Source organism: Miniopterus natalensis, chromosome 2 (assembly GCF_054644295.1).
Source record: "Miniopterus natalensis isolate mMinNat1 chromosome 2, mMinNat1.hap1, whole genome shotgun sequence".
Lineage (NCBI taxonomy): Eukaryota > Metazoa > Chordata > Mammalia > Chiroptera > Miniopteridae > Miniopterus > Miniopterus natalensis.
In genome coordinates this window covers 961,258-974,616 of record NC_142082.1, presented here as the reverse complement: position 1 = coordinate 974,616, position 13,359 = coordinate 961,258, and the positions used below count along the sequence as shown (strand labels likewise).

The 13,359-nt window shown below is 54.2% G+C and overlaps 1 protein-coding gene across 1 annotated transcript in view; it reads left to right on the top strand.

Moving 5' to 3' along the window:
* The window catches only part of CSMD1 (CUB and Sushi multiple domains 1), a 193,176-nt gene that overhangs the window by 58,532 nt on the left and 121,285 nt on the right, over positions 1-13,359 (top strand). The window contains exons 16-17 of the mRNA XM_087815024.1: positions 6,625-6,816; positions 12,241-12,379. Of these exons, the coding sequence (XP_087671150.1) occupies positions 6,625-6,816; positions 12,241-12,379 (331 nt within the window). The remainder of the gene's footprint in view (positions 1-6,624; positions 6,817-12,240; positions 12,380-13,359) is intronic.

The window sequence follows — 13,359 nt, the reverse complement described above, 5'->3', positions numbered from 1 at the left end:
GAGACACATCGATGGGTTGCCTCCCACAGGTGCCCTGACCAGGGCCAGGGATTGAGCCTGCAACCCAGGTACACGCCCTTGGCTGGAATCGAACCTGGGACCCTTCAGTCCAAGTCCCAGCGCTCCAACCACTGAGCCAAACCAGCCAGGGCAAAATCCTGCTTTTTCAGACAGGCAGTGGACTGCCTTAGTTATATGACTATATATATAACTTCGTTATATGACTATATATATAACTTCGTCGTTATATGACTATATCTATAACTAAGGCAGTCCATTATATACATATATAATCTCCCAAACATGTACACACACTCTGAATAATTACAAAGGCAATGTTTATTAAAATACATTTCATTTTCAAAATGGAGCTACCAGCTGTTAAGTGTGTCCACAGTTTTGGGGACACGCCGCGTGTGTGTGTGTAACCGGGTGCGGTGTCTCTGTGACAGCAGGTTGGCCTTCGGTGCTGCCCACAGCCGCCCGGTGCCGGCTCCCCCGGTGCTGAGAGGCCAGGCCCCGGCGTAGCCAGGCGGCTGGGACCCCTGCTTCCTCCAGCCCCACTTCTCTGCACAGAAGAGCCCGGTTCACCCTCCTGGGGGCCCAGGTTTCAGGACCGTCCCCGCAGGCCCCCCGGGACCCCCCTGGGACACTGGCTCCGTCGTCCCCTGAGCTCACCTCCCACCTCTGCCGTGGGGGCGTCGTGATGAACAGGTTCCCGAGGAGGCGGGAGAGACATTCTGAGCAGCTCCAGGGCCCCACGCAGACGCCATTCAGTTCGGTTCCGTAGCTCGCAGGGTCGGCCGTCGTGGTAAAACCAGCGGAACCTGCACGTAAACATACCCAGCGCCCTCTGTCCCCTGGCAGGTCCCTGGGGGGCCGTGGTTGGGATTCACGCGGGGAAATGAACTGGGGCAGCTGAAGGCCCCCAGAGCCGGGTTGCAGTCGGCAGGGCTCTCACCTCGGGCCCCCGCGTCTCGAGGCGGCGTCTGCGGGCCTCGCGGAATAGCGCCTGCGTGTGGCCGGGCGTTCGGGGAGTTCGCTCCGGGGGGAATGTCCTGCATTCTATGATTATACCAGTTTTGCTCTTTTTGTGAAATAAAAAAGCCCTTTGCTCTAGAGATGCTGCGAGAGCAGGTAGACGTCTGACGTCCCGGCCCTGCTGGGCGCAGGAAAAAGTCGATGACGCTGTGAGAGGCTGTTTCTCTCCCCCGCCCGCCCTGCACGCTCCTGTCCATTCCTAAAGAGACTTTAGAGCAGTTTGTGCTTCAAACAGCATCGAGAGCAGGGCAGAGAGATCCCCAAGCACCCCTGCCCCCCACGCGGCCTCCCCCCAGCACCCACCGGGTGGGACATTCGTCACCACCGTGGACCTGCACGGACACATCCCCCCCCGGAGTCTGCCGGTGACGTCGGGGTCCCTCCGCGTTCTGCACCCTGAGGGTCTGGGCGGATGTGTGACGACCTGTGTCCACCGTCAGGAACCACCCAGGGTAGACCCCCCCCCTCTGGGTGCCGCCGGTTCGGTCCACTGGTGTTTCACTGTCCCCCCAGTTCCGTCTCCCCCAGGAAGTCACAGAGCTGGAGTCGCACAGCCTGTGGCCCCCACGTTGGCTCTGTCACCTGGTCACGTGCTGGCAGGTTCCTCCCCGCCGTCTCCTGGCTTCTAGCTCCTTCCTTCCAGCTGAGCAACGAGCCCTTACGGTCCTTCATCAGCTGAGTTGACGGGCACCTGGGTGGCCACAGGGACGCTGCTCCATAGTTGCCAAAGCTCGGCCGCTTCCAGGTTTTGACGATTATTAATTAATAATTATTATTAATTATTATTAAACAAACGTCTGCGCCCAGGTTTGTGTGGATGATTCCAGCTCCCCTGGGTGACACCACGAGCTGGTCGTGTGCTAAGAGCAGGTTTGGGTTTGTTCCCGGCTTTTTAAAATGTTTGTTTTAAAAAATTCCCGTGGAACTCAGCAGCCACTGGTTTTCCCATATTTCATGATGATTCTCTCTTTTTAAAAGGCACCTTCCTAGCTTGGGTTTAAAAAGAGCCCCTCAGTGTAGTTACTTGAGAACATATCTTAATCCTTGTATAGTTAATATGCCAAAGTTTAGAAATGATGCGCGCACGCCTGTTAAATTTCCTACAGAAACGAAACTTGCTTAATTCTTAACTCGCTTTTTTCACGTGTTCTGGACGGAACCGCGTGAGGCCCTCAGTGCTGTGGGTCCAGGTGGTTGAACGTTGGCGCTTTCCTGGGTTCCCCTTAGGCCCCGGGCGCGATCCTGCCCCCCCAGTTAGAAAACCCCGGGTTGGGGATACGCTCGGCCAGTGTAACTTCAAACTGTAAACTGACTTGAGCTTCTTTTGATGGACAGGTTTCCACAAGTTGTCTTTGAAACTCTGTAGAAATAAAAAAAAAAAAAAAAAAGGCAAATATAAAAACTTCGCTTGGCTGAATTTGGGAAAACCTCACCCGGACGGAGCCTCAGGAGTGTGGGTTCTGTCTCGACCTCTCAGTGCCTGAGGCTGACCTTCCGTCCATCGCCAGGCTCGGCGTGGGGTGGGAGACAGGGCGCCGAGTGGTGCGATGACCCCTGGGCCGTGTCCGGGCTCCTCTCCGGGGCTCCCCAGCCTCCCCACAAGCCTGGCGGTGACCCTGCGATTCTGTCAAATCTCAAAAGCAACCCCACCCACCCCACACACCAGCTCTGCAAACAGGAGCAAGTGCATTAGACTCTGTTACGACGATTTCCACGGTCACTGTATTAAATTAGGACGTAACAGCCCCCCGCCCGCACGGCGCGGTGGGAACCACTTTGGGAGGAGGGACACGGGCGCTTCGCTGTATCTTCCCCAGGACAAGGGCCCCCCACTGTCCTCCGGCCTCGAGGTGCGTGGGCTCCGGGCTGTGCCGGGCGCCGGGTGGTTTGTGAGCGGTTCTCAGATTAGACGTTCCCTCCCCTTGGCCTCGCCTCTCGCCACTCGGCTCAGACGACGCCGGGCGAGGGCCCCGGCCCCCGGTGGGCAGGAGGCGGAGGGGGGCCCGTGTGACGCAGAAACAGAAGGACAGTAAATAACACGCGTCACCTCCTCGGGACGGCGTCGCTCCCTGGCTTTGCTGCAGCCGCCGAGGTTTCTGTAGCCTCGAAATTCTCCATCATCATTTATCAGTAAAGGAGGGGTGGGCGGGCAGGCCATGCAGCGAAAAGGCCGAGGGTCCCGATTTCCTGCACTGGGGTCCGTCCGAGCCGACGCCCCGAGTTTCACTGCTGTGCCCCTCGGAGGCCGAGCCCCTTCCGTGGTGACCGCTGATGGACCTGGGTGCTCAGGAAAGATCCTCGGAGGGCGAGGGCGAGGTTTCTGATTTGACTTTTTCTTTAGATATACGGGGGGGGGGGTGGTGAAAATCTCCTCGAGTCCCTGGGTGGGGGCCCCGGGTGCTGTGCGGACGCAGGAGGCGGAGTGTGTGACACATCAGCCTCCGGGGTCTGTGCTGCGTGGACACAGTGTCCTCTGTGACTGACACCTTCCTTTAGCAGTAACTGGAAGAAAAGCAGAGACCCTGTGGCCCTTCACGTGGCCGCCCCGGGTGACATCTGGCAAACTGCTCCTCGCAGCCCGACCGGCATCGGTGCCGTAACCCGCAGAGCACCCACCTCCCAGCAGCCCCCGGGTGGTCCCCCCGGACCCCCCAGGCCCCTCCCGCCCCCGGCGGCCGCGGGCCCCTCCCTCAGCCCTTGGGCGAGCCTCTGTCACCCGCAGGCGCAGCGGGTCCCCTGTGCCTGTCGTTCGTTCCCGCACGTTGTGAGCGCGGTCGTGGGATGGACGTGGCCCTGGTCAGCCGCCGACCCGGAGGGGCCCCCCGGCTGTTTCTCGTTGGGTCTGTTGCGAGTCCTGTACAGCTTCACGTGCGAACATACGTTTCTGCGTTTCCGGGACAGACGCCCCGAAGTGCCCCTTCTGGGTCGGACGGTCACCGAGCGCGTGGGTTTGGTGCCCACGCCCACCTGGCGGCAGGGTCGGTGGCCGGCCTCCCCAGTCGTCGCCGTGACCCGACGCCCTGGCTCCGGGTGCAGGGCCGGCTGTGCCGCCGGCTGGGCAGCCCGGTCGCCGCGGGTCCCCGACCGCTGACGGATCGCGAGCCCCGGCTCCTGCGCTAATTTGCCGTCTGAGCAGCCTCTTGAGGAAAACACTGCCTCGTGTCCTTTGAACGCTTTCTGATTTGATTTCTTTTGGCATCTTGAGCCTTGATATAGTTTAGACACTGGGCCTCGTCAGTTATGTGGCTCTCAAACGCTTCCTCCCGGCCTGTCCCGTCCATCCATGTTCTTGTCTGGGTCTCTCACCGAGCAAAGGTTTTAAATGTGGATGAGGTCTGATTGACCAATAATCGCTTTTATGGGTCGTGCTTTGCTTTCGTGTCTAGGAAGTCCCTGCCAAGCCCTAAACCCCAGAGATTATATATATACGTATATATATGTATATACACACATATATATACATATATATATTTTAAATATAAATATATATGTATATATTTTAGGTTTTGCAGTCTTGCCTTGCGTATTTATGGACGCGATTGGCCGTGTGCTGGTTTCCGCGTGAGCTGTGAGACGGGTGGTGGCTGTTTCTCGGGTGCAGCCGTGGAGCCAGCACACGCGTTGCTTCTGAAAGACGCAGGTGGCTCCGGGACACTGTGTCCCCCTGTGACGCCCGCAGACACCGGCTCTGCTCTGCGAGAGCCTCGGTCTCAGCAAACGTGACGTCCCAGTTACTGAAACACTTGGACAGTTTCCGAAACCAAGGGAGAAATGCTGAGCCCAAATCGGGTGAACTTTTGTAAAATCTGGGTCCACTTTCCTTAGTCTGGAGACCAGGCTGGAGTGGACACGCCCAGCACGTGAGGTCAGGTTTCACTGTGTTTTCTGAGCTTTTTCAGCCACCGAAGCATTAAAACCTCAGAGCAGAGCTCTGACTGCTAGCGACCGTCTTCCACGGGCAGGTCCCTGCTCGGCGTCAGGATCTAAACCAAATGGGCAGAGCATCTTTTCAGAAAAATGTTTTAAAATCGTAAATGTTCACTAAGCAAATATTTAATCCAAGAACTAATAACTCGGTCAATATATTTTTAAATGTTTCAGAAAATTCAAGGAGGACTTTGTGCATTTAATAATAGAACATGGCTGGATTCTTACATTTTGGTTTAGTGGGATGTAAACAGAGCACAACGTGCGATATAATTAAAATGTATTCCACAGGGTCCCCGTGCCAACCGTGAGTTCACCTGACGGGAGAGCCTGCGTCCGCCGCAGGTTCTCACCGGGCAGGGCCTGGGTGTCACGGCCCCGTGACTGTCAAAGTCACGTCCTCGCTCGTGCGTTAGGGTTTCGGCTGCTCCCCCGGAGCCGGATGGTCCTTGATTTGGAGGGACAAGCACTGGGATGATGCCAGACCCCACGGGCCCCCGGGAAGTGTCATCATGATTCACAGTAGCCCAGGGAGCCCCTGTGGGACATTGAAAACCACAGTGTCCATCAGCTGGGACCAGCCTCCTTTCTCAGGTAACAGAGGGACAAGCCCAGTGCGGCCAGAATCCTGTTTCCTCTTTTATGGCGGGAAGTGCGGAGGCTCAGAGTCACCAGAATCCCATTTGGAGAAAAAATATTTTAGAGAAAAATGAGAAGAAGGTGCGACGTGGCCGCTAAAGGAACAGCCCTGAGCAGAAACGCGCACACATCCCGTCTCCACTCCCCTGGCCCTGGAGGCGGGAAAGCAATTTCTGACCCCAGAGTAATGTCTGCGGTTGGGGGCTGGGACACTCGTCTCTAAAGGAGCTTCACGGCCTCCAACGGGAACGGCCTCCTGCAAGTCGTAACCCGAGGGAAATGAAACGTTCCTTCCGAGACCCAGCCGCGGCACAGCCCCTGCTTTGTCTGAAGCTGTTTTTCCCCCTGAACTCTTCTTACTGCGTTTTAAACTTAATCTAGATAACCCAGGCATCTTTTTATTTTTATCTCGTAATTCTGAAAGGATAGGTCAGGTCGGAGTTTGGGGTTTGTTGCCATCCAGCTAGGCCTCGGTGGTCGACTTACTGGTAATTTCCAATGACCTTGGAGACGTACAAGCGAACGCGCGTCCCCTCTGCGCACTCGGGACCGTTCACCGCGGCTCCCGTTTCACGTCGCCGATGTCAGCTGGGTTCACAGAGTCAGCGTTTCTGTCTATTACACAACGTGAGCTTCGTGAGTGTATGACATCGAATGGACATTGGGCTTTAATTAAGTCATTTAAGTCGCGCTACATGTTTTCATGAAATAATTCTAACAAAAGACCTCAGGGGAGTGTGTGGGGGGTGGGGTGGGGGGGTTACAGCTTCAGCATGAGGCAGTTCTCGGTCTGTCCCATCATCAGTGGCATTTTCAACAAGATTTTGCCAGAATCTGTTCAAAGTAGGGGCAATCGGGTGTCCATTAGTGCGCGTGTGCTTGGGGACAACGTAAACTGTTTCCACGGGCTCCTGTGGGGACAGGTGACTCGGGATGCCAACCGAGGGTGCCCTACACCCACGAGCCTGTGCCCGCCACGTTCCCAGTCCCGTGACCTGTCGTTGTCTTCTCTCGTAGCCTCAGTAGCGTCCACCTGCAATGACCCAGGCACCCCGCAAAACGGCACCCGCTACGGGGACAGCAGAGAGCCCGGAGACACCGTCACCTTCCAGTGCGACCCCGGCTATCAGCTGCAAGGACAGGAGAAGATCACCTGTGTGCAGCTGGACGGCCGCTTCTTCTGGCAGCCGGACCCGCCCACCTGCATAGGTACAGAGCTTACGCGGGGGAACGAGCGCCTGCCGTCCCTGAACTTGCCCGGGAAATGCATCGTCTCTTCAGGAGTATTTCTTAGGGTTTTTTTCCTTGCCCTCTGGTTCTCCGATCCCACGTTGAAATTTTATTGCAAACCTTTAAGCTTTATTTTATTAGGTGAAGTTAAGGAAGTAGTCTATTTAATATGCGGTAATTGGCATTTATCTAACACGTCCCGTCCTTAACGAATCCTGTAAAAATAAGAATCAATTGAATTACTATCATTTAAAATTCTGAGTGGCTAAAAATTCATAACCCTGCCATTGCGATTCTCATTTTTAATATAGAAACTTGCCCATAAGCAAAACCTACCCAATAAGAAGTACTTTCTCTTTGTAGATGTTTTTTCTATAATATTGCTACATTTTAATAGAGTTCTGAAAACTAGAAATTATACTGTTTTGTCAAAATGAAGATAAAAGCGGAAAGTTGTTTCTGAAATTCACCAGAATTTTTATAGTTTAACCTTATTAAAAAGATGGCAATTAGTTTTGCAGACTTTAATTTCAATAACATTCCAAGATATTCCACCGCAAATGTGGTTTTAAGGTGCTGCATATTTTTATGTAAAATAGTAATTCCATGTAGAGGGTCCCTTCACTCAATGACATATTTTGCCATAAATACCTATTTAGAGTATTTCATCTTAATCTTAAAAATAAGTGTTACTAAACCTTATTCCTATAATTAACCATCACAGTTCAATTTGTGCTTCTTTATCATCTGTCTCAAATGTGTAAAATTTAATTAATCTGTGATGGGAAGCCATGGTCATGAAATGATAGGCACATAGTTAATGGGCCAGTTTGCTCAGGGTGACCTTGAGGCGGATTTGTGACTTAAACTGACTTTTATTGTCACGTAAATGGCTGTAGAGAAAATCTCCGTGGCCTCGTAGGGCTGAGACTCCAGCGCCTGGCTTATCACAAGGCCCTTCCAGTGCTGGGCAGGTAGACGGGACGAGAGGGCTGGCTCGTTAGCATGTTCAGCCTTGTCAGAGACCAGTCTGTGTTTACTTAATTTTTTAAAAAATATGCTTTAGCCCGGCTGGGCGTGGCTCAGCAGTTGAGCATCGACCTAGGATCCAGGCGATCAGGGTTCGATTCCTGGTCAGGGCACATGCCTGGGTTGCAGGCTAGCTGATCAATATTTCTCTCTCTCTCCCTCTCCCTTCCTCTCTTTGAGATCAATAAAGATATATTTAAAAATAAAATAAAATAAAATAAAAAATAAAAGAATTAAAAATATGCTTTATTGATTTCAGAGAGAGGGAGGGAGAGGGAGAGAGAGAGAAACATCCATGAGAGTCATTGATCGGCTGCCTCCTGTGCGCCCCCGGCTGGGGGTCGAGCCCACAGCCCGGGCAGGTGCCCCCACCGGGAAGCGAACCAGCGACCTCCTGGTTCACAGGCTGACGCTCGACCACTGAGCCGCACCAGCCGGGCAGCGCTGTTTCCGTTTCATAACTTTTGTGAGCACAGTCACGTCCTGCATTTCATTTCCAGCTGAGTCATCGGGAGACTGGTAGGATTTCTACCTGTTTCTTTTAAAAAGTGGAGCAATTGCCTGTAAAGGGCACCATCATTTTAAACCACTGACCTGCTCTTAAATCAGAAAAGGCACCTTGTAATCCCCATTTCGCCGGATTTTAAACTCACGGAGAGGGACATTCCAAAGCGATGCCACTCACAGCTAATCTCCTAAAACTAATTTCTCAGTTGACATAAATTTAAACGCTTAATTGTAAAATTCGTCCATCTTTTCAGCTAATCTGCAGCCTTTGGCTGGTTTCTCTCTGAGTTACCTAATTTTGGCCAGTGGCCAGGTAATTCGTCCTGAGCAAAGAAAGCAGGTAACACGTCCTTCGTCTCGAGCGGCAGCTCCGAGCACAAGCGACCATCACTTGCAGGCAGCTGAGTGTCGATCGCGTTGGCTCCCAGACCTGCCTACCCACCGGTGTCGGTGCCACAGGACGCGGGACGCTGGGGAACAAGTGAACACTGTCTTTTTATTACGTCGTAAACACTTCCCCCAGGAGTATCGCTTGTGCCCCTGTAAGAAACTCGCCGGTCAGGGCAGAGGGGGATCGTGACTCAGTGTTCACGTGAATTCTATTCTGCCGACTCCAGACACTGTTTTATCTCACTTAGCTTTGTCCTGGTTTAAAAAAAAAATACACATTTATTGCAGAATTTTTAGGGGCTATGTTAAGAAAAAAGAGAAAAATACTGACATCTTTTTACCTGGAGGCGATTACCTCTACCGTGAGGGTGCGAACGTGCAGTTCCTGACTGCTTTGCGCAGCGATGGTCCACGTTACCGGGAATTACGTGGTAGCAGCTGCTCGGCCACCCTGTGGGCTGTGCTTTCTCCTTGCAGCGCACGTGAGTGTCTGAGTCCTGGGCTTTCTAAGGACAGTTGATGCCGCACAGCGTGGGGGCCCCTGTGGGCGCCAGGAACCCTTCTTGGTGCGCAGCTGGGTCCTGCGTGGAGATTGCTGCTGGGATCACGCCTGAGGCATGTCCGCAAACTCACGTACCCCTAGGGCTTTAAAACATGCTCAGGGCTCAGGAGGTTTACTGGCAGGACCATCGGCTGCGTGTGAGCGGCTGCTTCCCCCGACCGAGGAAAACACCATCTACGAATATTTCATACCCTCATCGTTGGCTGCGAGCAGGAAGCGATGACTCCCTGGCGTTTTAATTGCCTTTTAAATTAATAGTGAGGGTCGCCTGTTGCTCATTCCGTGCTCTTTCTGGCCGCTGGAACGTGTTCTTTCCTGACCAGCCTGCTGACTGCTGCTCCCCCTTTGGTGGTTCATGTTCCCCCCCCCGTTCTTCCTCCCCCCCCTTTTTAAACCTCTTAACCTTTCATCTCTTTTTGTGTCTCGTATTTTCACCCGCGTGTCATCTGCAAGTTTGCCGTCTCGAGTGCCCGGCTCCACGGCTTTTTTCGCTGCCCAAAGGATGCCCACCTGGGGCGCCTCCCTGGAATTTTCAGCTGAGTCTCAAAGCCCAGTTCTCCAGGCCGGGGACAGGTGCTACCTCCCAATTTGAGACGAGTGTCCCTCAAACGTGTCCACAGCTTTCGCTTTCTCAGGGAGCCCCGATCCCCCTTCTCCACGCCCATTTCTATAAAGCTCTGAAGGGCAAAGACGGCCCCAGGCTGCAGGAGTCCGTTGGGAGGCGACGTCCCGCTCCGACCTCCAGGGTGCCGTGCGGGCTCCTGAGCCCACGGATGGCATGAAATGTGAGGTGTTTTGAGGCAGAGACGTTGACGAGCCTCGGGAAAGGGCTGTGCCTGAGACCGTGGTGGTGAAGGTCTTACCCACGGGGGGCCCCGAGGTCTCGGACAAGGGGTGGTGGGCGGGTAGGAACGCGTGGACTTTATCCCTGTGCCCCTCCCTCCAGAGGAGTTCATAGAGTGTCTGAGTCGCATTTTGCATTAAATTCTAATCCTACGCAAACTAACCTGCAAGGTCCCCAAGTAAAACCTAATAAAGCTGAAATGAACAGGACCCCGACCAAAAGGGAGACCAAACCCAGCAGGACAGTGCTGCCTGATTCCACTCGCAGCTTTTAACCAGCCCCCGGGCCTGCCCCGGGATGCGGGCGGATGGGCCAGCCTCGCCTTCTTCTAAATCTGCATTTGAGTCCCCCCCGATCCCTCCCTGCCACTGCCCCGTAGCCAGGGCCCGCGTCGGCCCTTTCCCGTCTTTCCCGCCTGCGAGGAGTCTTCTCGCGTCCTCAGGCCGCGTCCCCCCCCAGCCCGCCGTCCCCTGCCCAGGCTCCCCGCGCTCCCCACTCGGCTCCCACTGGGTGCGGGGGCCTGTCCGGGGAGAGCCCGTTTCTCCGCCCTGTCCACAGAGTTTATTTATGCGAAACTGCAGCCGGGGGAAAATGTGGTTTTCATCATCTGTGTGTGTGTGTGAACATTACATCGCATTACTCTTGCGTGTAGATCTGAAAAACTTATTACAAATATTTCTGATTCAGAGTTTGCTTGTGACGGGACTGGAATTATAAGAAAAAGTGTTTGAATTTGTTGCAGTTCTTTTTATGGAACGTTAAGTTTTCAGGAATGTTGAGTATTTAAAGACACGTCCATAGGAGAAAATTGCTGAGCAGGTGCCTTCGTCTTATTTACAAAAAAGTCATTTTTTCTTGGAGAGTGTGGAAAGAGATCACCCATTAGGGTATTTCCTTCTCTGCTGATATAGTTTCTAAATGAACATGAGATCGATGGTGTGGAATAAGGCATAGTTTAGGGGGAACACGGTCGTGTAACCTGAGTGATGTTTAAAGGCAACCCGGCGACAGGCCGCAGCGCTGGGCGTAAAGAACGCTGCCCGGCGAGTCTGCGCAGGCGCCCGAGCTGGGTCTCCCTGCAAATTCTCAGTCATCTAACGCCTTCCACCTGGTGGAAGATCTAACAGAAATTTTACCTGATAAATGAATCCGTCGTAAACATTCTCGGGTTCAAGAGCAAACATCGGCCTGCCTGTTAACAACACCGAACCCCTTAATTACCCCTTCAGAGTATAACTGTAGACGCATCTCATTAAAGTGTAATGACTGCAAAAGCACTGAGTTTATTATTATCATCCACACGTTTCCCTCTGATAACACGTGTGGACAAATGTAGGTTTATGTACTACAAATAAATAATACAATACCTAATACATAAAAATACAAGAATAAACCGTGTTCCACGCGCTCCCATCGCAGTTTCCAGGTCAGGGTCCCCCTCAGCCCGAGTCACGTATGTGCTGCGATGTCACTAAACCTCGGTGCCGGTTTCTCGGTCTGAGCCGCGGGAGTCATACCAGCCCCGCGTGCATCAGGGCCCTGTGAGAAATGTGTGAACCCACATGTGTTAACTGACTCAGCACCTATTTCCTGATGCTTATTGTGATCGAAGCTGTGCTGGGCGTCGGGGACGAAGGGCGAGCCAAGTAGGTGACCAGGGTCCCCGGGGAGCGCGCTGCTGGGATGAGTGAGCAGCGACGTGAGCCTGGGAACCATGAGAAACGACGTGAAGTCACGGTGGCCCCGGGACGTGTTTTCCTGCCCGAGGCTGTGTCCCTGTGGGTAGAACCTGCGCCCCGGGAGTCGGGCGGTGCAGGTAACCCCCTCATTTTAACCGAGGAGAGATTAAAATCGTAGCCGGTGAATGTCAGTTGTCAGCGTGTGAAATCGTTTCTGAGCGACCGTGGGGCGGGACCTCATGTGGGATTTAACAGTTACGCTGAGACGGACGGGCCTCCTGGCCTCGGTGTCTCGCCGGGCGATGGTCAGTAGCCAGCGCCAGTGGCCGGTGGACCCGGGGTGCCTCGCCCACACTGATCGGCGTTTCTCTCCTGTGGTCCCCCTGTGACAGCTGCCTGTGGAGGGAACCTGACCGGCCCGTCGGGCGTCATCTTATCCCCTAACTACCCGCAGCCGTATCCTCCCGGGAAGGAATGCGACTGGAGGGTCAGAGTGAACCCCGACTTCGTCATCGCCTTGATATTCAAAAGGTACCGCCTCCCGCGGGGCACCTCTGTTTAGCAGGATTGCGGGTGTCGGGGGGAAAGAGGGCCTCACGCACCCCTACAGGGAGTTTACAGCGGGCGGCGTCCGAGGGAGGCGGGTCGGGGGCACGCCCTTGCCTGGGGGCGTCCGGCCTGCTGTGTTAGGTGCCCACGAGGCCAGAGCTCCTTCCACCCCCGTCGTGCTCACACCCTGCTCCACAGGAGAAGGTTACATGGCCGAACGCCCGAGAAAATCAGCGAGGGCGAGCAGGGCCCCTCGCTGTGATTTCCCGTCGGCTCCCGCTTCTCTGGGCGGAGGGCGCGGGTGCTTTTCCACGGCTCAGCCTCCGCACGCTCCCCCGGCCGGCGCCGTCATGACCCAGGGAGTCCCCGTCAGGACTTTGGCAGTGAAAGCTCCCAGAATTAGGTTGTGGTGAAGCCCCAGTTGCTAGACATTTGTTTTAAAAATTGCTAACTCCTTCCTGCTGGACGAGACGATAAACGTTCCAATATTATGATTAGTTTCTGAAAGCGCATCCTGTAGAATTACTGCGTTATTACTACGCGATGCATAATTGCATTTTTTAAAATGCCAGGGTCTTCTCCAGCTTCACGGTCTGATTTTTGAGTTTCGTGAAGTGATATTTTAAAAGCCACGTGGTCCTAGAGGCCGTCCGGGGACAGATTCCATTTATTTGTCCACCGGGGGCGCGGGTTTCCTTTCTCGGGAGTTTGCGTCGGGCTTCAGGGCCTGTGTGACGATCGGCCGCTCTCCGCCCTGTGCGGGCCGAGTCGGGATCCCGTAACCCTCAGGAGCCTGAATTCCAAGTGGCCGGAGAAGTCTTTGTCTCCGGAATTCACTCAGACCCTAAATTTACCGAACGATGACCACGTGACGGCCGCTCCGCTGCTGGAGAAAACCGGCCACGTGCCGGGCCTGTTGTTAGAAACCCTGCAGCTCTGTCAGTGCTAAACCCCGGCAGCGC